The 20,266-nt window shown below is 63.3% G+C and overlaps 2 protein-coding genes and 1 long non-coding RNA gene across 4 annotated transcripts in view; 2 read left to right on the top strand and 1 right to left on the bottom strand.

Annotated features, from left to right (window-relative positions):
• INPP5A (inositol polyphosphate-5-phosphatase A) overlaps window positions 1-4,265 on the top strand; it is a 158,668-nt gene extending 154,403 nt beyond the window's left edge. The window contains exons 14-16 of one of the 2 annotated variants that reach the window (XM_070470516.1): window positions 1,914-1,982; window positions 2,697-2,733; window positions 2,872-4,265. In XM_070470516.1, the coding sequence (XP_070326617.1) occupies window positions 1,914-1,982; window positions 2,697-2,733; window positions 2,872-2,921 (156 nt within the window). In that variant the 3' untranslated portion in view covers window positions 2,922-4,265. Of the gene's footprint in view, window positions 1-1,913; window positions 1,983-2,696; window positions 2,785-2,871 lie in introns of both variants that reach the window. The other variant, XM_070470517.1, reaches the window with a different exon arrangement.
• Window positions 4,266-5,873: 1,608 nt separating this feature from the next.
• On the bottom strand, window positions 5,874-7,446 carry NKX6-2 (NK6 homeobox 2). The gene is made up of 3 exons (XM_020880030.2): window positions 6,817-7,446; window positions 6,558-6,730; window positions 5,874-6,327 (listed from the first exon to the last, which is right to left on the bottom strand). Exons 1-3 carry the CDS (start codon window positions 7,220-7,222, stop codon window positions 6,070-6,072), a joined length of 837 nt encoding a protein of 278 aa, XP_020735689.1. The 5' UTR covers window positions 7,223-7,446; the 3' UTR covers window positions 5,874-6,069.
• Window positions 7,447-9,845: 2,399 nt separating this feature from the next.
• Window positions 9,846-19,824, top strand: LOC139036006 (uncharacterized). The gene is made up of 3 exons (XR_011488689.1): window positions 9,846-10,793; window positions 12,238-16,423; window positions 16,884-19,824. It is a non-coding gene; the product is annotated as an uncharacterized lncRNA (long non-coding RNA).
• The last annotated feature ends 442 nt before the right edge of the window (window positions 19,825-20,266 follow it).

Raw genomic sequence — 20,266 nt, forward strand, 5'->3', positions numbered from 1 at the left:
GAGGGCAGCAGTCCTGCCTCTGAGTGACGTGGGCAGTCAGTCAGGATGGGGCGGGTGGTCCCTTGACCTCAACCCAGGACGTCCGGGGCTCTGGTCACCAGCCTGCATGGCCCCCACGGTTGCTCTGAGGAGTCCTGTCTGCCCCCGGGGCCAGAGCCTCATCCAGAGACGCAGCCGGGAGGGCAGAGCTTCTGGGACCAGCCAGGTGCACGCCGACCCCCACCAGCGGCCCGGTGGCCCCCCCACGGAAGATCTTGCTGGCCTTTCCGGGGCGGGCAGCCCTGGATGCCCTGCTGTGAGCCAGCTCCCGGGGAGAGACCTCCTGAACTGGGCTGGGTGCACGGAGGCTGCATTGAGTGCGCCGTAACGGGGCCTGGGGGCTGGCTGGACAGCTGGCGGGCAGGCCTCCAGAGCCCAGCACGGAGGACGGGCTGTGGGCCCTCCCACGAGCAGCCTTCACGACGTAAGCCGCAAGGGACAGACGGGCCCTGACCACACAGACCTTGCACACCGGTGTGGCCTCAGACTCAGCCCCGCGCCCCCTGCTGGGCCTGCCCCCGGGACTCCATGATGGGCCGAGAGGAAGCAGAGTGGACAGTGGACACGGTGGGCCACATCTGCCGGCTCTGAGCGCACTGGGCCAGCGGAGCCCCGAGCTGTGGCCAGAGCGGGCTCATCGGGGCAGAGAGGAGGTGAGGGTCGTCTTCCAAGGAAAAGGCATCTTGCGGTGAAGCCACCAGGACAGCCGGAGTGCCTGGTGTCAGGAGGCACCCAGGGCTGCAGAGTCCAGGAAGGCGGACGGCAGACAGCCACCTGCGAGTGGCCTCGTCTCCGCCCTCGGGCTGGAGGTTTGATGCTGCAGACTCGTGGGGACGGAGCCTGGCTGGGTGGCCCATCGTGGAGAGGGCCCAGAGCCTTCCTGGCCAGGGGGTCCCCGGCGGGCCCTCCCCTGGGGGCTCCCATGGTGGCGGGCGTCACCGGCCCAGCAGCCGCCTCGCCGCGGCTTCCACGGCGTCATCCATCATGCCACGCTCGGTCAGCTCAGCGTCATGTCGGTTCTGCTTCCTGCCCCGAACTCGGAGGGGGCGGCCGCCGTGATGGATGCGCAGGGAGGTGTGAGGAGCCCGCTGTGATCTGTTTATCTGTCTCACGATTATACACTTGGAAATCCACAATTTTATGCTGCCTTTGTAAATTACCACACTGCATTTGATGAATGCTTCCCACTCCAGGGAGGCGCTGTGGCCACCATGGGTGTGCAGGGGGTCTGTTGTCGCAGTTCCTGGCAGGCGACCATGCTGGAAAGTAAAGCTGACCTTACGCTTCCTACTGCATTAAGGATAATTCAGTTTATGGTCTCAGAGGCTTCAGCCGCAGCTGTGAAAGCCCTGCCCAGCTGGAGCCGGGACTGACCACCAGCAGCACGTCCTGGGTGGCGCCCGCAGGCTGGCGGCGGGGAGGCCTGAGTGCGCAGCCCTGTGCATTCAGGGGCATCTGTTCTCCTGTGAACACGGAGTTCTGGGTCAAAAACAAATGCCAAGGGGGAAAACGGAGACCAGGTGGGACTCTTTGGTGCCAGGAACACACCTGGAAGGAGAGCTCCCATCTGCCCTGATGGCCATGAGCAGAGGCCACGCCAGCCCAAGGGAGCGTTGCCTCCAGCCCCCAAGGAAGGTTGCCACCCTCCCGAGGCCGGAGCCCTCCCACCCTGTGAGCAGGGGCTGAGTGCTGCCTCCGGCCGCTCCTTCCTAGGTGCCAGCGGCTCACTGGCGGTTCTGAGCTGGCTGGCGCTCCAGGGAGGAGTGGGCCGGGTGGCAGAGGGTGGCACAGCCACAGGGGCTGTCCCTGCTGCTGCCCAAGAAGCCCCCGCCGTTTCTGCCTCCCACATCTCTAACTCTGTTTGCTTTTCCCAGTCGGAGAGCGAGGAGAAGGTCGTCACCTACGACCACATCGGGCCCAACGTCTGCATGGGAGACCACAAGGTGACTGACCGGTGTGGGGGCGTGGGGGGGCGGGGCTGTCGGGGTGCTTCTCCTGACCCCCTTCTCTGCCTCCTGGTCCGGCTTCACAGATGTGTCCAAGTCTGCCTGTGTTTGATTTTAATAGAGCACCAGCAGGTACGTAGTGGGTGGTGAGGCAGGTAGATAGGAAGGCAGGTCACAGCAGAACGAGACGGGGTTCGTGTCTGCCAGAGGACCGTGTCCCCTGGTCCCTCTGGAGGTGTTTCCGAGCCTGCACCCAAGCATCTTACTGGCCTCCACCCCTGCCGCCTGGGTGGGGGGAGATGTTCGTGTCACCGCCCAGCTTCAGGGAACCGCCCAGTGTTCGGGGACCAACCTTGGACGTGAGACTCTGCCCGGCCCCCAGCCTGCAGCCCCTCTGAGGGGCGTGGGGCCACGGGTTCTGTGTCCCCGGTGGCCCGGGAGAGACGGTCACCGCTTCCCCTTCTCAGGCCGGCTGCCCACGTGATCCCCGGCCAGGCTCCGTCCTTCCCTGTGTTCTTGGGGCGTGAATCACGGCTCTGAGATGAGCTTTTACACCAGTCTCTATGTGGAAGTAATGCCGTCTCTATGGAGCACGAAGGCCCTCTGCCTCCCGCCTCGGGTCGCCCAGGGCCAGCTCCCCAGGACAGGGTCCGGCGCTGGGCCCGCTGGCCGTGGACGGTCAGCCCTGACGGCCTCTCTTCTCCCCCACAGCCCGTGTTCCTGGCCTTCCGCATCGCGCCCGGGGCAGGTAAACCTCACGCACGTGTGCACAAGTGTTGTGTGGTGCAGTGACGTGGTGGTAAATATGCCTCCTTCCCTCGAGTTCACCTTTCTGAGCTTTTCCCGGTGTGTGTGCCTCCGTAACCAACGCCTGATTCCATGGCAGGGAGGCGATGCCAGCGCCTCGAGGGGACCCCCGGCGAGACCCCCCCGTAGCACCAGGGCCCACGTCCTCCGACAGCTGCGTCCAGACCCGCCCGAGCGCCACCGCCAGACGGCCGGCCCCACACTCTGCTTCAGCCCCGGACGGCGCTCCGGACAAGCCTCACATACCTCACTGTCGTGTCTGTCCATGCGGCATCAAGTAGAAACATTGGGTTTTTTTTTTTAACGAGTCACAGTCCTGTTGCCAAAACTCTAATAGACAGCAAAAAGATCTGTATTTTAGATGTCACGGTTTTCGATTTTTAATCATTGTCAGCGCGGAGGAGCTTCTCGGGCGCAGAAGCCCCGCGGGGCTGAGTCACCCTGCGGTGGGGGCTGAGTGGACCGGCCAGGCTCCACACCGGGGGCACGTGGCCCCCGCCTTCACTCTGGAGGCCCCTCCCCGTTAGTCACTCTATGCCATGTTACATGGTTTCTGAATCACACTGCAGCTGCTTTCCATTTTTATATATATAAATATATATAAATATATACTTTTTAAAAATAATTTATAAACCTTACCAAAACTTACGCTAAATATACTTTCCAGTATGAATGCTTGAGTGTCATATCAGCAGTAGAACTGAGTCTGGGAGCCGGTCACCTGCACGCCCACACACGGCTGTCAAGCCGGGACTGCGCCCGGCCGCGCAGTGGGGCTCAGACGGCCCGAGGCGTTCACGCCAGCAGTCAGACTCCTAGGCCTCCTTCTGTGTAATATCAAGAACTGAATGTGAAGTTTATAGCTAGCTCGGGTGTACCTTTCAAGAATTTTGTAAACCGTTTTGTCCGTCTTTTGTTACTGTTCTATGGTGCCAAGTATTCTACATAAAACAATAATATCATGGGAGAAATAAAACTAGCCTAGTCTGCTTCCGATAGAAACCGCTTTTAACATGGGCTGTATATAAACTATTAAGAGAAACAAACCGTACGCGTCCCCGGTTGCTGCGCCGCCCGGGGCCTGCCGTGACCCTGCCACACGTCCCTGCCCCCGACACCCGGCCCGGCGGTCAGAGGTGGTGCCCGGCCCGAGGAGGAAACATAAATGACGTTTATTGATCTGCTTTAACACTACAGAACTCCGGGGCTGGGTGCAGGCGCCGGGGTAGGGGTGGGATGCTTGCTTTAGGTGAATCCGTCGCAAGCGGTTTGGCGTCCACCGGCCGAGTCTGCATCCTCGAGAGAATGATCGGGGTGTGTGTCAGGCTGTGGTTACTCTGTCCACGTGCCGCGCGGCCGTTCCGGCCCACGGTGTTTTCTGTGTAGCAGGGTTTCAGCTGTTGGTCACTCTGGAGGCCTTTGGAAATGACCGCTCTGGTCCCTAAGCAATAAAATTGATTTTGGTGAAAACAACGTCTGATTGTGTTTCCTCCTCTGGCGCTCAGGGTCCTTTGCAGGCTGCAGGCCAGGTCACCTCGTCCACGACCCAGGCCCCGTGTCCTTTCCGATTCCGTCACAGAGCGGAGCCGTGGTGGGGAAGAGAAAGAATGTCTTTTGGGATGTTTACTGCGTACGTACCTACTGGGATTTACCCCTCAGCACTTTTTAAATGAAATTAGATAAATGCATTGCTTTCCTCAAAACTTTAAAACTGGAAATTCCTTTGCTCCTAACTTAGAGCTGAAAGAATAGTTTTTATGCACATAAAGTTTTTTTAAAGTTCTCTCTTAAAAAGAAAACCAGTTAGTGGAAAGCATCTGTTTTTAAAATTGGTGCAGTTGTGTGGAAAAAAAAAACTCAGCCTTTTACTCTTTTAACATTTCCAGTAATGACTTCCAAGATAAATATTACAGTAATATAACCCTTTATATTTAACTTTTAAAATTAACACCACAGTCATGCCTATGAAGCTGCAACCATGGGGAGCATCCAGTCTGGGGGTGGGGGGGGTTCTCCCGTGAACCAGAGAGATCCAGGCTATTCACCAGAATCCTTGCCTCTGAGGTAGGGGTGAAAAACAGGCCAGAGAGGAGAGCTTCCCTGCCTCTCCACGGTGGGGCCTGGGGATCTGGCCAGTGGGGCCACCCTGGGGTGCAAGCTGAGCTGCCCAGGAGGGGGATGGAGCTCAAGGGGCTGCCAGACATGCTTCCACTGCAAACCCCAGGGCCCCCAGAGAACTACGAGCTGCTGGCAGAATTACTTTGGGCTTCTCTTTGTAGTCCTTTGAATTAAATCTCACTTTCTACCCATAAAATATCTTTGTAGTCCTTTGAATTAAGTCACACTTTCTACCTATAAAAAATCTAAATAATAGCAGCAGATCAGCTATGGTGCTGATGAATTTAAAACCTGATTTATTTCACTCAATGTTGAGTTTAGCGCGACTTCCGAAGTCTGCAGCTACTAAGGCTGGGCGGGTTGAATCTACATAATCAGACCAGAGCAGGTGGGCAGGAGCCGGGGCCCAGAGGCGACCTTCACCGACCCCCCACCCACCGAAAGCTACCACCCGGGGTGGGGCCAGCACCGGGAATGTGTTTAAACCTGCCCAAACTTCATCCATCGGAGCCGCGAAAGGAGGGCCCTAGCCCCGGGGTGGCCGGAGTGGCTCAGGGAACAAGAGGCCCTACCTGCTCCCTGCTCCGCCCCGCGCCGCCGTCCGCTCTGCTCCGGCCCGCGGAGTCCGGCTCCTCGCAGCTCCCAGCTCGGGAGCCCCTTCCCTCGGCGGGCGGTCCGAGGGTCCGCCGGGCGGGGCCGCCTTCCCCGCGCCGGTCCTCTCGGCGCCCTCGCTTCTGCGAGCTGCTGCCGCCCGGGCCTCCGTCGGGCCCGCTACCGAGCCCGGCCCGCGCAAGCCCCAGGTGCCCTTCAAGCCGAAGGCGCGGGCCCCGCGGGCCTGGACACTGGACAGCGGCCCGGCACGGTGTCCCCGGCAGGAGCGGAGGCCGGGCCGCCGCCTCGCCCGCGGCTTTCCGAATGGGAAGAAACAGGCGAAGGGCCTACGGAGTCGCGGCTCCGACGGGGACGTGTTAAATAATTTATTGATTATACAAAGTGATTCCACCAGGGACGCGCGGCGCCGGCGGCCCCGATGCAGAGCCTGAGCCGGGCCGCCGTATAACTTACTCTGTAAAAATATATATACACACTGCGGCGCGGGCGGCTGGCGAGGGCGCCGGCCCGCGTCCGTACCCTGGTTGTCCGGCCCGGCCCCGCGCCCTCACGAGGCGGCCCCCGCGCCGCCGCCGCACGGGCTGACCAGCGCCAAGTTCGGCGCTCTGTGCTTCTTGAGCAGCCGCGTGATCTTCTCGTCGTCCGAGTTGGGGTCCAGGGGCCTGTTGTACTCGTCGTCGCCGTCCTCCGCGTCTGAGCCGCCCGCCTTCAGCTTCTCGGCGTCCGAGTCCTGCTTCTTCTTGGCCGACGCCATCTCCGCCGCGTGCCGCTTGCGCCACTTGGTCCGGCGGTTCTGGAACCACACCTGGGGTGGAGGGCGCCCATCACGCGGGGTCCCCCGGAGCACCCGCCGGCGGCAGCTCGGCCCCTCGGCGGCCTGGGCCAGCCGCTGGCGCCCGCGCGGACGCCAAGGCCTGCCCCAGGCTGCCCCTCCGCTCCGGCCCCGGCCGCGGCGCGGCCGCTCGCGCGCCTTTCGCAGGACGCGGGGGAGCGAGCGGGCTGCGGCTAAGCGAGCCCCGCGCGACGCCGCCTCACCTTGACCTGGCTCTCAGTCATGCCCAGGGAGTAGGCGAGGCGCGCGCGCTCAGGCCCCGCCAGGTACTTCGTCTGCTCGAAAGTCTTCTCCAGCGCGAAGATCTGCTGGCCCGAGAAGGTCGGCCGCGAGTGCTTCTTCTTGCCGTCCTTGTCCAGGACCCCGCCGGCCTGGGCTGCAGAGGGGGCTCGGTGAGTGCGGCCAGCGGTCCTGCCCGCGCCCGCGCCCGCCCCACGCCGAGCCCGCGCGCGGGCCACTTACCCGGGCCGGTCAGGCGGGGATCCCTCCAGGGCGAGCCCTGCACCACTCCGGGCCAAAAGATGGGCGGGCGCCCGGGAAGCTCGGCCAGGGGCTTGGGATAGCCGCGCGCCACGGCGGCCGCGGGCCCAAAGTAGACGCCAGCTGACGAGGCCAGCCCGTTGAGCCGGGGCAAGCCGCCCAGGAGGCCGCCGCCCGCCGCGCCCACCGGCCGCCCCAGGATGTCGCTGATGCCGTGAGGGGTGCCAAGGGGCAGCTGCGCGCCCAGGCCGCCCAGCGCGGGCGCCTTGAAGCCGGCCGGGCCCTGCAACGCATATGGGAACAGCGACGTCTTCATCTCGGCCATGTTGTGCAGCGCGGCCAGCGGGGCGCTGCTCAGCACGAACGCGCCCGGGCGGTTAGCGTCCATGGGCGCCGCCGCCGCCGGCCCGGGCGCCCATCCGGGCCCCGCCGCCGCCGCCGCCGCCGCCGCCCGCCGGCCCGGGAAGTTTGCGCGCGGCCCGGGCGGGCGCCGGGCGAGGGCGCCGACGGCGCGGAGGGCGGGCTCGAGGGCGGGTGGCGGCTCCGGCGCAGGGCTGGCGGCGGCGGGGACGCTCCGGGAGGCGGCGGCGGCGGCGGCGGCGGCAGCCCCGGGGCCGGTCGGAGCGGCGCCGCGCGGGCCGGACGCGCTGATAACCGCGGGGCCCTGGCGCGGCGCGAGCGCTGATTGGCTGTGGGCGCCCGCGGCCCGGCCATTGGCTAGCGCCCGCCGTCCGCGCGCCCCCGCCGCGCACTCCATGAAGCGCCCATTAGCGCGGCGGGTCCCTCCCGGGCCGTAAATTTGTCCCCTGATTTATCTCCCCGGGGACGAAATAAATCCCGTTGGATGGGAGTTTAGTTAGGCAAAGGTTTTAATGGGAAATCAGGAAAAAAATACGAGAACATATTTTATCACCGAGAGAATGCAGATTTGAGGATCCACTCGGCACACGCGGTGCGCCCTGTTCGGAGCAGAGGCACCGGTGGGAGGGCGCGGGGAGCCGGCAGACACTCCCGGGGTCACGGTCCCAGGTTTGAGGGAGGACCGAGAACGTTTCCGAGAACCTCCTGCTCCGGGATGCAGAGGGCGCGAGAAGCGGGACGTCAGCGCCCACGGGCCGAAGGTTAGACTTGGCCCGCGAGAATCCGCTCTGTTTCCCAACCCAGTGGCTGGCGCCTCGGCGAGGCCTGCCCCGGGGCCTCCGGGTAGCGTGTGGTGTGTATGGGGACCGGGTCCCCGTCCACTCCCGGCCCGCGGGGCCGTACTCGGCCGGGCTGGGATATTTCCCGGTCGTGCGGTCGCACTCACTCCTGGGAGGCAACCTGAACCCGGAGCTCGGGCCTGGACGCCGCGCGGGACCTTACGTGCAGCCGCTCCCTCGCAAAGCGCGGCCGGAGCCTGGGGTCGGGGACCCTGGCAGACAGCCCGAGTCACGGGGCGTATGGGGCCGCGGGCAGAAGCGCGGCCTTTTGACGGGCACGCCGGGCGCGCGGTGTCGTCCTCGGGGTGAGCACTTCTCCCACCCCGTAGAATGGTTGTGCGGATTCAAATACGATCGCAGTAAACTGCGAGCGCCGGCGGAGAGCAGGCGCCGAGTACAATCGTGGACGTTGCCTCCTTGGTTCTCTTGGGTGGTGTCACATATTACGTGACAGTTATTACTATTATTCACTGCCCGTTAGGAACCTGACGGGAACGCGTACCAACTGAAGGCCGCTGTTTCGTGTCCGGGGCTGGCGGGGGAGGCGGGTAGGGAGCGGTGTCTGCCAGCCGACCTCTCTCGGGCCTGGTGCAGGCGGTTAGCAACGACTTTCCCGTTTCACCCGGGCCGCCAGGATTTCGGTGGCGCAGACGAGAGCAGCCCTCTCGGCTCTGGGCGGGGACCCTGCGTCCCCTGGTACCGAGATCTCCAGGGATCTATTTTCGTTTTGTGCAGTTCTACGGTGTGGTGCTGCAAGTCCCTACGCCAGATCGCCTCTAAGAAAGCCACTTGCCGCCGGGGATGGGCGGGCATTAGGTGGCCTCCATTGCCCGCGTGTGCGCGCACCGTGCAGTCCCGGGAGGCGCGCCACCGCGCGTGATACCGGCCGGCTTCGTGTGCGGTGCAGCCCGTGCGCAAGGGAGCTTCTCTCTTCCCGCTTGCTTGGCCGGGCCGCACTCGCGGGATCCGGGTGCGGCTGCCCCGCAGGCGATCCGCACCAGCCAAGCCAGACCCCGGACACCGAGCTTCTCCGCGCTCACTATGGCGGCTGCGCCCTGAGATCCGCCCCGGGCCTGGCTTGCGCCCCTTACCTCGGGCACAGCGTTTGTGTGCCCCGAGAGCGCAGCCGCGGATCCTTTTCTGCCGGGTTTGGGCCCCTCTGGGCTCCTGGAAGGCGGCGGCCGGGCCTCCCAAGCCTCTGATCCGGGCGGGAGGTCAGGACTTGGGGGAGGGACCAGAGGGACTGGGGCGGGGCCACGTGAGGGGCGGGCCGGCTCCCTTCCCCGACTCTGCCCCGGGGAGCAGGTTCTGGATTGCTGCGGCCAAAGTCCTCTTGGCGGGCCAGGCGTGGCGTGCCCGGACGGTCGACAGGGCGCATTATCCTCCCTGAGACCTTGGTTCGGTGGCAGGAGGAACACTGCCGCTCTGGGCGCCGCGCTCGGCTCCTCGAACCCCAGGCTGGGTCCTCTGCATCCTCCTTCCTTCTGAGGAAACAGTGCCGAGCCGCTGCCCTGCGCCACGGGGCCCTCCCTAGGCTGCGGCCAGAACGCTTGGGGTCTCGAGTGGGGCTGCATCGCCTGCAGCCGCAGCGCGCTTGGCTCTCCAGGGAGCTAGGTGCCGTGGGTGCGGAATGGGGGCCCGGAGTGCCGTTTGGAGGGGTCAGAGTGGGTTGGGGGGGGCGCCATAGGAGGGGTGAGGGCAGCTGCATCTCCATGCTGTCTGGCGGGGGGTGTCTCGGTGCCTTCTCCACGCGCCCTCTCCCGCCCCGCGCGCGGAGGTTCCCAAGCCCCAGACGCCCGCCCGCCTACCCTTCCGGACGCGGTGGCACGGGACAACCCCCACCGCCACCCCCGACCCCAGAGCCCCAGTTCCAGGTGTGTAGGCTCAACCTGTTCCACCTGTCGGCCCGCCATCTCCGGGCACTCCGGGGCTCCGTGCCTCCGCCTGGCGCCCGGCCCCCGCCCCACCTTCTCCGGCGCTCCCGGGAGCCGCCCCCCGGGTAGGACCGAAGGAAACGCCTCCCCGCTCCGGGTCGGCCAGGGGAGGGAGGGTTCTGCGGGTAAGGAGCGCCTCGGGTCCCGCCGCAGGAGCCGATTCGGCCGGAGCGGACGGGTCTGCCAATGCCCCCTCCTGGTACCGAAGGAGAAGTCCCGCCAAGGAAGGCGGCCGTGCGCCTCGCCTCGCTCTCACGTTGACGTCGCGGGCACGCGCGGAACTCGCGGTTTGGCAGAGATCTTGACCTAGTCACGTTTATTTATCGGGTCATGCTCCGTGTCAGGCGCGCTCTGGGAGAGCCACGTAAACAGCGAGAGCCACCCTGCACCCGGCGGGCACGACTGGCAGTGTTCAGTCGCCAAGTCGGCGGGCTCTCTGCGGCCCCATGGGCGGCAGCAGGCCAGGCTCCCCTGTCCTCCTCTGGCTCCCGCAGCTGCTCAGATTCATGTCCACTGAGTGGGTGATGCCATCCAACCATCTCCTCTGCCGCCCTCTTCAACAATAAACAAAAACCCGCAAGTCCGCAGGAGAGGAACGGGACCAATGATAGCCCGGAAGAGGGAGGTCAGGGAAGGTGGCCCCTCAGGTGGGCCAGCCAGGACCAGCCGGTGTCCTAGCCCGGACTAGGTCAGAGCCTGGCCGGCGTGGGGCCGGGGAACGGAGGGGAGGAAGGGGGTGCGTCTCTGGAGGGAGCTTGGATCCCGTCTCCAACCACGCAGATAGCTCTGGAGTTGGCAAACCGATGAAGACTTGCCATTTTGACTGGTAAGTCGTGGAGCTGCCCCCTGCCCCAAGCATGCCCCCTCGATGGCTCCCTGCAGAGAGCGAAGGACCCTGGCTTTGTCCTCCCGCGTGGGATCAGTCCTCGACCTCGGGAGCAAGAGGAGCGGACCGCACCTGGGGGCGGAGGCAGGGGGCTGCTCACCGGGGGTTGGCGGGTCAAGAGAGCCAAGTGCCTGCCAGCTGGGGGCGTAGGGATGTCGGGGTGGATGCGTGGCCCCCGGGGCCCTGGAGCCGGAGAGGCCGCCTGATGGGCGCCGGTGCTGCTGCGGGGCCTCCCAGGTTCTGCAGACGCTGAAGGGAGCTGGGTGGGCGCAAACCCCACCACTCCCCGCAGACATCCCTGCCGGGAAAGACCGGACCCCTGCCTGTCCCGCTGGTGCCCTCGCCTGGCCGACCCCGGAAAGGCAGCTGGCGGAACCCCTGCCCGCTTCGCTCCGCTGACCCCCAGCGCCACCCGCAGGGTGACTGCCTGAAGGGTCACTGCGGGCTGAGGGTGCGCCTGGGCCGGGGCGGGTGGGGAGGGAGAGGGGCCGGGGGGGTGACGGTGGCCACGAGAGGAGGCCCAGCGGGGCGCCAGCCCGACCTCACCCTCTCCCCGCTGCTTGAAGCCCAGCCCTGCCCCCCATAATCCGTTTGGGTCTAACCCCCATGAGATGACCAGTGAGCCTCAGACCCAGGCCCTCAGCGCCCCCCCCCCGACCCCCACACCGGCCCATTTTCTGCCGCCCTGCCCTCCACCACCCCCCGGACCACCGTCCGCGGGCTCTCCTGGTCCTGAGGCTCACTCTCTGCTCGGTCCGCTCTGAGCCCCTCCGCACTGATGCACCTGCCGTCAAGTCGGCACCCGGTTGCAAGGGCCCCTCATGCCTGAGGCACCCAGGGGGCTGAGTGCTGCAGGGTCAAGAAACGAACATGAACCCAGTTCCAGGCTTCAGAGGGTTTTCCCAAAGCCAGGCTCCCCCAGAGAGATCCCTGTGCTCAGGTGTCAGACACCATGGGCGTGTGGGTGTCCCTGAACGGGACTTTCTGAGCCAAGCACCTTCCCTGGGAAGATGCTGGCAAGTCCCTGGGAGGCTGGGGCCCGTGGCGGGTGGGAGGGGCCCAGCAGGTCTCTAAAGGAAGCGGCAGAGGCCGAGGGGCCCGGGCTTCCGCCCCTTCCCGGCAGGAGACGGCCTGGACAGGGGCCAGGGCTCCCGGACCTGCGGGGAGCTCCCACCCCTCCCCCGTGCGCAGCGAGGCTCCGGCTTCTCTGGGCTTGAAGCCCCGCCCCCAGCCAGGGACAGGTGGGCGTACCCCCTGCAGAGCCCCTCCCCGCGCCCCAGCTCCCCTTCTCCAGCTCCTGTACTTTCAAAGTTATGCGTCTTGATACACGTAGGAACATCCCCAGAGCAGCGCACAGAACCACACTATTCCTTCCTGTCTGCAGACCCCCGCCTCTCACCGTGCTGTGTGCGGGCCTCGCCTTCCTTCTCCTGAAAGAAGCACCCAGGTTGAGACTGTTCGCCCTCCCAACAGAAACGGGGCGGCTGTGACCACGTGGCCTCCCGGGACCTGTGGCTGTGCAGGGCCCCAGGCACTGAGTCATCTGACCTCACGACTCTGGGTCACTCCCTCCCTGGGGGCACATGGCCGCAGGCCTCTCGTGCCTGCTGGGAGGTGCCCACGTATGAACAGACGCCCACTCTCCGCTGACGTAGGCCCAGTTGCTTTCAGGCTCTTCTCAGGCAGCTTCTTAAGAGGGTGGCATCTTGCAACCTCCTTGACAGCGCACCTGGGATCAACAGGGAAGCCTCATCTGCTTGGCAGGCCGGCCTCAGACTCTCGGCCCCCCGCACGTGGGCGGTGCTGGCCACACCCCGCCGCCCCGCCCACCACGGCTTCCTCCCTCCGCGGGGCCCCGCCCCCAGGTCGGCTACCCACCCCCTCACACTTTCCACGCGAACGTCCAACGGGCACCGAGGCTGGGTCGCCTCCTCGTTTCCAAGGTCCCGCAAGGCTCTTGGTCCAGGACAGGCTCCGACCCACCAGGGGCCCAGGCTGCAAAGAGCTCGAGTGGAGGACTGGCTGGATGAACGCCTCACCGGTCAAGCGCATCGGGGGTTCGGGGAGAACCGCCCATGCGGGCCTGGACCAGGCCAAAGGCATGGACGAACCTGCCGCTCAACCTCTCCCCCTCTGCCTCCAGGCCCGCAGGCCCCCCAGCTCCCAGCACCTTTCTGGGGTTGCCATTTTGCTCCGCTTTCTGCTTCCGGGTGGTGCTCGGCTCTTGGTTGGAGATCTGTGGCCCCCAGTGCCTCGCAGCCGCATCCGCGCTTGGCCGGGGGCGGGTGGGGCTGGAACTCCAGGCTCCAAGAGTGCGGCTCCCACTCCCTCCATGGAGGGGGCCCATCTGGGGCACGCACCCCGAATGTTCTGACATGAGCTGGAAATCACTCCCCACCCTATGCCAGGCAAAGGGGCCCCGAGGAGGAGGTGCAGCCGTGTGGCGCCTCAGAAGCGCTCCTCAGGGTCCCAGGACTCGCGTCTCCTTCAGGGAAGGACAAAGACAGCGCGGCCGTAAATCAGCCCCAAGCTCATCCCAGGCCCCCCGCCCCGGACCCCCGCACCAGACGCGCAGTCTCGTAATGATCTCTCTCCGGGGCTGCTCTCCGGGGGGTCTGACCGCGTGCCAAGCGTGCTAATTGGGCGCCGAGTGCAAGATTTGTGTTAGGGCATCGGCTCCAGCCTGTTTGCTGTGCTCCCAGACTGGCTCGGACAGCGCTGGCCAAGTGGATGCTTCCGGAAGGGCGTCTGGCTGCGCTCCAGGCTGCTCTGGAGCTCGTGGGGGCTTGCTGGCGGCTGAGGGTCCAGCTGTGCTGTGACCAGCGCCGCCCCCACCCCTAGGCCCCTGCCGCTGCCGTTTGTTCTATCCGCTGCCCGCGGGGTCTGGCGCTCAGGCGGGAGCGTGCATGTATCCCCAGGTCTTTATTAAAACGCCTCTTGGGGTAGAGGTGGCAGACAGAAGGCCAGTTAACGACCAAGCCCAACAAACGCAGGTTGGCGTTATTGACAGGGTGACCCCGGCACCGTCACTGAGGGGGCCCAGCGGCTACCTGGGGGAGGGCCTGCTTCCGGGAGACCCGTGGAGGGGGCGGAAGCTGGGGCAGGGCCGCCCCAAGGACCATCCCAGAAGGCGGGGGTCATCTCCAGGGAGGAGCTGCCCCTGATGGGAAACTATTCGCCCTTTTAAAGGGTCACTGGGCGGCTGGCTGGACCAGGAAGGGTTTCAGGTAAGCACGCTGAGGTCCCCGCCCCGTTATGGGCTGAAGGGGCGGCAGGCAGGAGTCCTTGGTCTATGGAAAGCCTCTCCCACCGGTGCGCAGGTCAGGGCTGGCGTTGGCCGCAGCCTGGCACCTCTCCTCTAGGCTCCTAGACTGGAACAGCCAGGCTTCAAACAGTCCCCCTGACTTTAAGGAATGTGTGAGACAAAGCGAACCCCATGCCTCCTGCAATGCCTGGGGGCTTCCGACCCCCAGCCCAGGCTGCCCACTGCCTGGCCATCCCCCGGTCTGGGAAATGGGTCTCGCAGGGCTGGGGAGACAGTGAGCTGGGCCCAGAGGCTAGTCTGGCTCAAGCCCCCCAAGGGCTTCAAAACTGTGCAGCTGCCAGGCCACCAAACCCCTCTGCCACGGGGTAGGGGTGTGGGCACCCCCAGGGGCTGGTGGCCCATGACATCAGTATGAAGTTTGGTCTGTGGGACCCTGTGAGCTTGCGTTTCACTGCCTGGTTGCCTTGTCCTACAAAGGGCCCCAAGAGGTTGTGCCTAATTTAATTCACCTCAGGAAGTTAATCCACCCTCCCGGCCAGAGTTCCTCCTGCCTGGGCCGTGGGGGTCCCGGGCACACAGGGGGTGTCCTGGGCACAAAGGTTGTCCTGGGCTCGTGGGGGAGGGGGTCCAAAGCACACAGGGGGAGTCCTGGGCACACAGGGGTCCCAGACGCGTGGCAGGTGTCCTGGGCACATGTGGGTCCTGGCCCCAGGCACATGGGGGGGTCCTGTGCACAAAGGAGGGTACTAGGCTCACGGCGTGCAGGCTGGGTGCTCCCTGGGCCCCGTGGGCTCCAGCCGTGGTGGAGACTGACTGAAGGCAGTTTGGCTCCTGGTTCTGCTGTCAAGGCATCCTTGCCGGCCTCAGGCCAGGGCGGCATTCTTCACATCTTTGGACAAATGACAGTTGACAAAGACCTGAGTGGAAAGCAATTTTGTCTCAAACAGAACGTTTCTTATGGTCATGAGGGTGACAGACACCAGTCGTGAAACGCTGAACCGATGAAGAAAGGAGCCGTCTGCCGCGGCTCAGCGCCCACTCCACGGCGTGACCAGCCTCCTTTCTGCTTCGCTCTCCTGCACGACCGACCACAGCCTGAGCACCTGTGGGGCCAGCACTGCCCCAGTCTCCGGGGGCACGACCCCTAAGCACCAAGCGGATGAAAGACGCCACCCGTGGGCGGTCTCTCTGTGTAAGACCCCCACCCAGAACTGACACACACTCTCCAGTCCAGGCCCCTCTGTGTCCCGGCACCTGCGTGGCGCCGCAGGGCAGGACCCAAGATCGCGAGCGGCTCTGTGGGTGTGCCACAGTCTGTATGCCAGCGCCTTAGGTTTCCCCAAGTTCCCACCTTTAGCGATTGTCCCGGGAGGGCCGCGGGCACATGTGCAGAACCTGAGCCCCTGAGCAGATCTGGAGGTTCTCAAGTTCATCCTGTGTGGCTCACCTCAAGTTCAGCTGTGGTTCCAGCAGGGCCGCTGGTCTTCCGTTCCCTGACACGCTGTGTCCTGCCTCCCTTCTCACCTGCTTTTCTGCTTGCTTGGTCTTCCTCTGGCCAGGACACAACATGGAGACAGGGGCTCCTCCAGGGAGACCTGCGAGGTCCTGGTGAGGAAGGTGGGCACGTCCCTGCCAACAGGCAGTCTGTGAGTGACCTACAGACGTGTGTGGTCAGACAGTAAGACCTCTGAGGTCTGAATCAAAGCCACAGTTGATAACAGTGGAAGCTACAAGCTGTTCTGAAGACAAACCTGGCACCAAAATCCTTAAGAGTTAAAAAGCGACAGAAATGCACAAAGAAGCAAAAAGAAACCAAATTGTGGTCGTGAACCTTAACTCACCCTCCTAATCCATGAAGGCCCGAGTCAGATAAGGGGACTGGAGGGCTGAATGATCAATGCTGGGATCTAGTAAATATATTGAATTCTCTGTTCTGAAAACAGAGACACGACTAAGTTAGGGGAGCAACCGCACATTATTCACGAAGCAGATATCAGTAGCTTCACCGAAGTAAACAGACTGCTTGTATCCTGGGTGAACAATAACCTGGGGCTGGGCTGTGTGTGAAGTGTGACATCCACAAAAACACGCACGGTGGGGGCAGCCTTCTCTGAGAGCTTTTCTAATATAATAGCACTTGGGGAAAATGTGCCATCATTTCATTAAATAGATTGTCATTTCATCGTTGAATATATGGACACTTTCCCCGAGAAAAATCTCATAAGTAACCACGGCACCAAATGCTGCCCTGGGCAGGAGCCTGCGCGGGAGGACGAAGAGCCTTGTGAGAGGAGGAGGAGCCCGGGTAAGGGGCGTGGCCTGGGGAGACGGGAGAGGTGGGGGGAGGGGAGGAGCCTGTTGAAGAGGGGGAGGGACTTGGAGGAGGGGCGGAGCCTGCAGAGAAGGGGCCGGCACCTGGAGGGCGGGGCCTGTGGAGAAGTGGGAGGGATTTGGAGAAGGGGCGGGGCCTGTGGAGGAGGGGGAGGGACTTGGAGGAGGGGCGGAGCCTGTGGAGGAAGGGGAGGGACTTGGCGGAGGGGCGGGGCCTGTGGAGGAGGGGGAGGGACTTGGAGGAGGGGCGGGGCCTGTGGAGGAGGGGGAGGGACTTGGAGGAGGGGCGGAGCCTGTGGGGGAAGGGGAGGGACTTGGCGGAGGGGCGGGGCCTGCGGAGGAGGGAGAGGATGTGTGCTGCCTTCCTTCCTTTTTGCAGTGTCCACTGCGTTTCCCCGTGTTTCCTGTGTACATGATTGCTTTTGTTAACTCAGACATCAAAGGCCCACATCCTGGGAGCTGACTGGTCGTTGGTCAGGACGGATGAGGCCGGGCTGCGTCTGTATGAGCTCAAGGACTGTCTTCTCCCGCCCTGTTGACTGCGGGTCTGTGAGCAAAACTAGCGACAGGGGAAGAGGAAGCTGGAGCCCCAGCGGTGGCCGCGTGGTACGGTCAGTGGGCGAGGTGGTTCTGGCCGTGGGGTGCCCGTGACATGCGGGTGCTCTGAGAAAGCCCCCCTGACTGGACCCAGGGGCCCCAGACCTGCTGGGCTGCAGCCCCAGGCTCATGCAAGAGGAGCCTATCCGCTCTTGGCTGGGGCCCTCCTGAGTATCCACCGCAGACTCCACCCCGCTACCCCCACGCGGGACATTCACCGCGAGGCCTGCCTGGGGTCCGCGGAGCGTGCCAGGACTTGGGGCTGGTCCCTGCAGCAGGATAGCCTCCTCGGTTACCGCTTGTGCCGGGAGAGGCTAGGGGGGACCTGCCGGCCAGTGGCAGAGCTCCAGCCCGCGGTGGGGGGGTGCCATGTGAGCGGCTACGAGCCTCCTCCAGGGGATTGCAGACTCGGCTAGAGGGGCAGGCTGAAGGCCACGAGGGGCAGGCATGGGAGCACCCGGTCCTGGGCTGCAAGGGGGCAGGACGGGGGGTGCGTGGGAGGAGGACAGCCCCCTTGATCTGGCGCCTCCGTGCCCTGCCTGGGGCAGCTCTGATCAGGACCAGGCTGCTGTTCTACAGCTGATCGGAGCCCTGAGTCTGGGCAAGGTCGTTTGTTTTTATCTTAATGTCTCACTGCATATCCAAACTGGCTCCGGTTCCAGCAAGTCAGGGGACGATTTGTAGCTTTATAATACTGGCCCTGCAGCTGGGACACCTGGGTGGTCAGGGGACTCAGATGCTGAGCCGAGAGCCCTGGGGCTTGGAGGCCATGGCCAGGCCAGCAGAAGGTGGTTCAGGCTGCAGACAAATCTTCTTCGCCCTTTTACTTAAACCCTGAGATTTCGGCCCTAAGGATGATGTCTGCACTCAGTTTTCGGGAAAATCCAAACTAGCCTATTGTGAACGGCTGGAGGGCCGATAGGCAGCCAGGGTGGGAGCCTTTGGAGGGCAGCCTGCTCCAGGATGCCAGCCCTCAGCAGACGGCCACACATGTGGCCACACCTGGCTCTCTGTCCTCACTTGTCCCCATCACCTGTCACTGTCCCATCACTCCCGGGGTCAGGGGTCAGGTGTGACGACTTCCACCACTACCGAAGTCCACATGGACGTCACCCTGACACGGTTCCCAGCTGCAGCTGCGGAGGTCAGACACGTCCCCTCCCCAGGCTTGTCCCCCTCCACACCCTGCCCCCACTGCCTGCCTGGGGACTCTGTCCCCTTGTCCCAGCCCCCGCCCAGAGCCTGTCCCACAGCCGGGCCTGTCCAGCACATCTGCCCCCCTGAGAGGCCTGCGCCGCCCTGGGAGGGGCTTTGCTGGCCCAGCAGACCCCTGGAGGCGGCCCGCCAGGATCCTCTGGACAGCAGTCACCCCACCTCCGCATCCAGTGTTCTCCATCAGATATTATGCATGACTTAAATGGCTCAGCTGGTGAAGAATCTGCCTGCAATGTGGGAGACCTGGATTCGATCCCTGGGTTGGGAAGATCCCCTGGAGAAGCACATGGCAACTCACTCTAGTATTCTGGCCTGGAGAATTCCTTGGACTGTATAGTCCATAGGGCCGCAAAGAATTGGACATGACTGAGCGACTTTCACTTTCACTTAAATGTAACAGTAAACCAAAAGTCTTCTGTAGAACATCCACTTGGCTCTGTGGAGGACAGACACCTAGGCCCCCCAAGACCACCTCACCAGATGCTCCAGCAGAGTCCCTGGGGAGTCCCTGCCTGCCGGCTCTATACCTGGCCTCCGAGTCATGAGATACATGAAAAGTTGGTCGACTCACTGGTCAAGGAAATTCCACCCAAACTGCCCCTGAGACGCTGGCCCCAGCAGCCCTGAGTCTGGGGGCTCTGGCCACAGCTTCTTCCGGGGACGGTTCTGAGCCTGAGAGCCAAGCAACCTGTCAGAGCATGTTTCCCGGGTGCGGGAGTCCCAGGGCTCAGACCGGAAGGCCCCTGGTCTCCCCGGTCTGTTTGCCCCCAGAACCCCTGTCCCAGAGCCTGGCTCAGAGCAGGTGCCCAGAAGAACAGGGAGGGTGTGTGGGCGCCCCGATCCCAGGGCGCTGGGCCGAGGAGGCTTCACCTCATTGTCCTGGGGCCGCCTCTCACTGTGTGTCAGAGAATTAAAATCTGTAATAAGAGAATTTAAGAGCTCCCCATCAGCTCCTTCCCGGCCATCAGCCAACAGCACGGGGTGTTAATCTAGTCATCTGCCTCTGGTCTCAATGAATTGTGATAAAAACGTCAAACAATTAGATTATCCTGGCCGCCAGCGCCCTTGATTGAGTGGCGAGGCAGGGCGCGTCCCTTGAATCACCCTGACAAAGGGGCTGCTCGCTGCAGGGCGTCCCCCGGCCCCTCCGATTCCACGTGGGGGCCTGGTCTATCCAAGGCCAACACGGGTCCCAGGAGCAGGGCGATCTCTCAGGAGACCCCCATCTGGACATGGGGGCCCACGGGGCGGGGGCCAGACTGATGCTGGGGGAGGGGAGGAGCAGGCAGGCCCCTCTCCTCCTGGACAACCCCCGGGAAGTGAAGGTCACGGGCCCCTCCCAGAGCCCCAGAAGGGCTGCCCATGGAGAAGCCCCCGGTCCAGGGGAGGACCCCGCAGTTGGGCCGCTGCCCAGAGGGAGTTTGCAGCAGCGGCCCCCCAGGAACCAAGCCGCCTTCTTCTTTGTAAGGGCAGAGACGCGCTGAAAATTGATTTCTCTGTTGGAAATGGGATAATGAAACTGGTTGTTTCTATCTCCATCATCGTCATAATAAAATGAGAGGACGTGAAGTAATATTGTATGTCTTAATGCAAGGGAGCATTAATTGAATACAAATGGCCTTTCTTGAAGTTGCTGGGTTATATTTCAGACATATGGGATAATGATGCCAGTTAATCATTTTTACAAGATATAAAATTACTGGCTCCTCCAGGAAGATCATTAAGGAAAACAATTGTTCACAGCAATTGAAAATAGAGTTTTAATTATTTAATACAGAAATTAAACTATTAGAGACCAGTGTTGAATGAGGGAACTTAATAGAAATTTATATACAAGTGTCTGTGAACATTTTAGCTTTATTAACCCACCGAATTTCTTAATCCTGATCAACCCAGAAGGACTGTTTGAGCTGTGAGAGGGAATTAATTGCTGGAGAGGAAGATGGGCCGAGGCGCCGGAGGCCCGGGGGACAGGGGGCCTGGCTGGAACCGTAGGCCTGCCCCC

The sequence above is a fragment of the Odocoileus virginianus genome, chromosome 7 (assembly GCF_023699985.2).
Source record: "Odocoileus virginianus isolate 20LAN1187 ecotype Illinois chromosome 7, Ovbor_1.2, whole genome shotgun sequence".
NCBI lineage: Eukaryota > Metazoa > Chordata > Mammalia > Artiodactyla > Cervidae > Odocoileus > Odocoileus virginianus.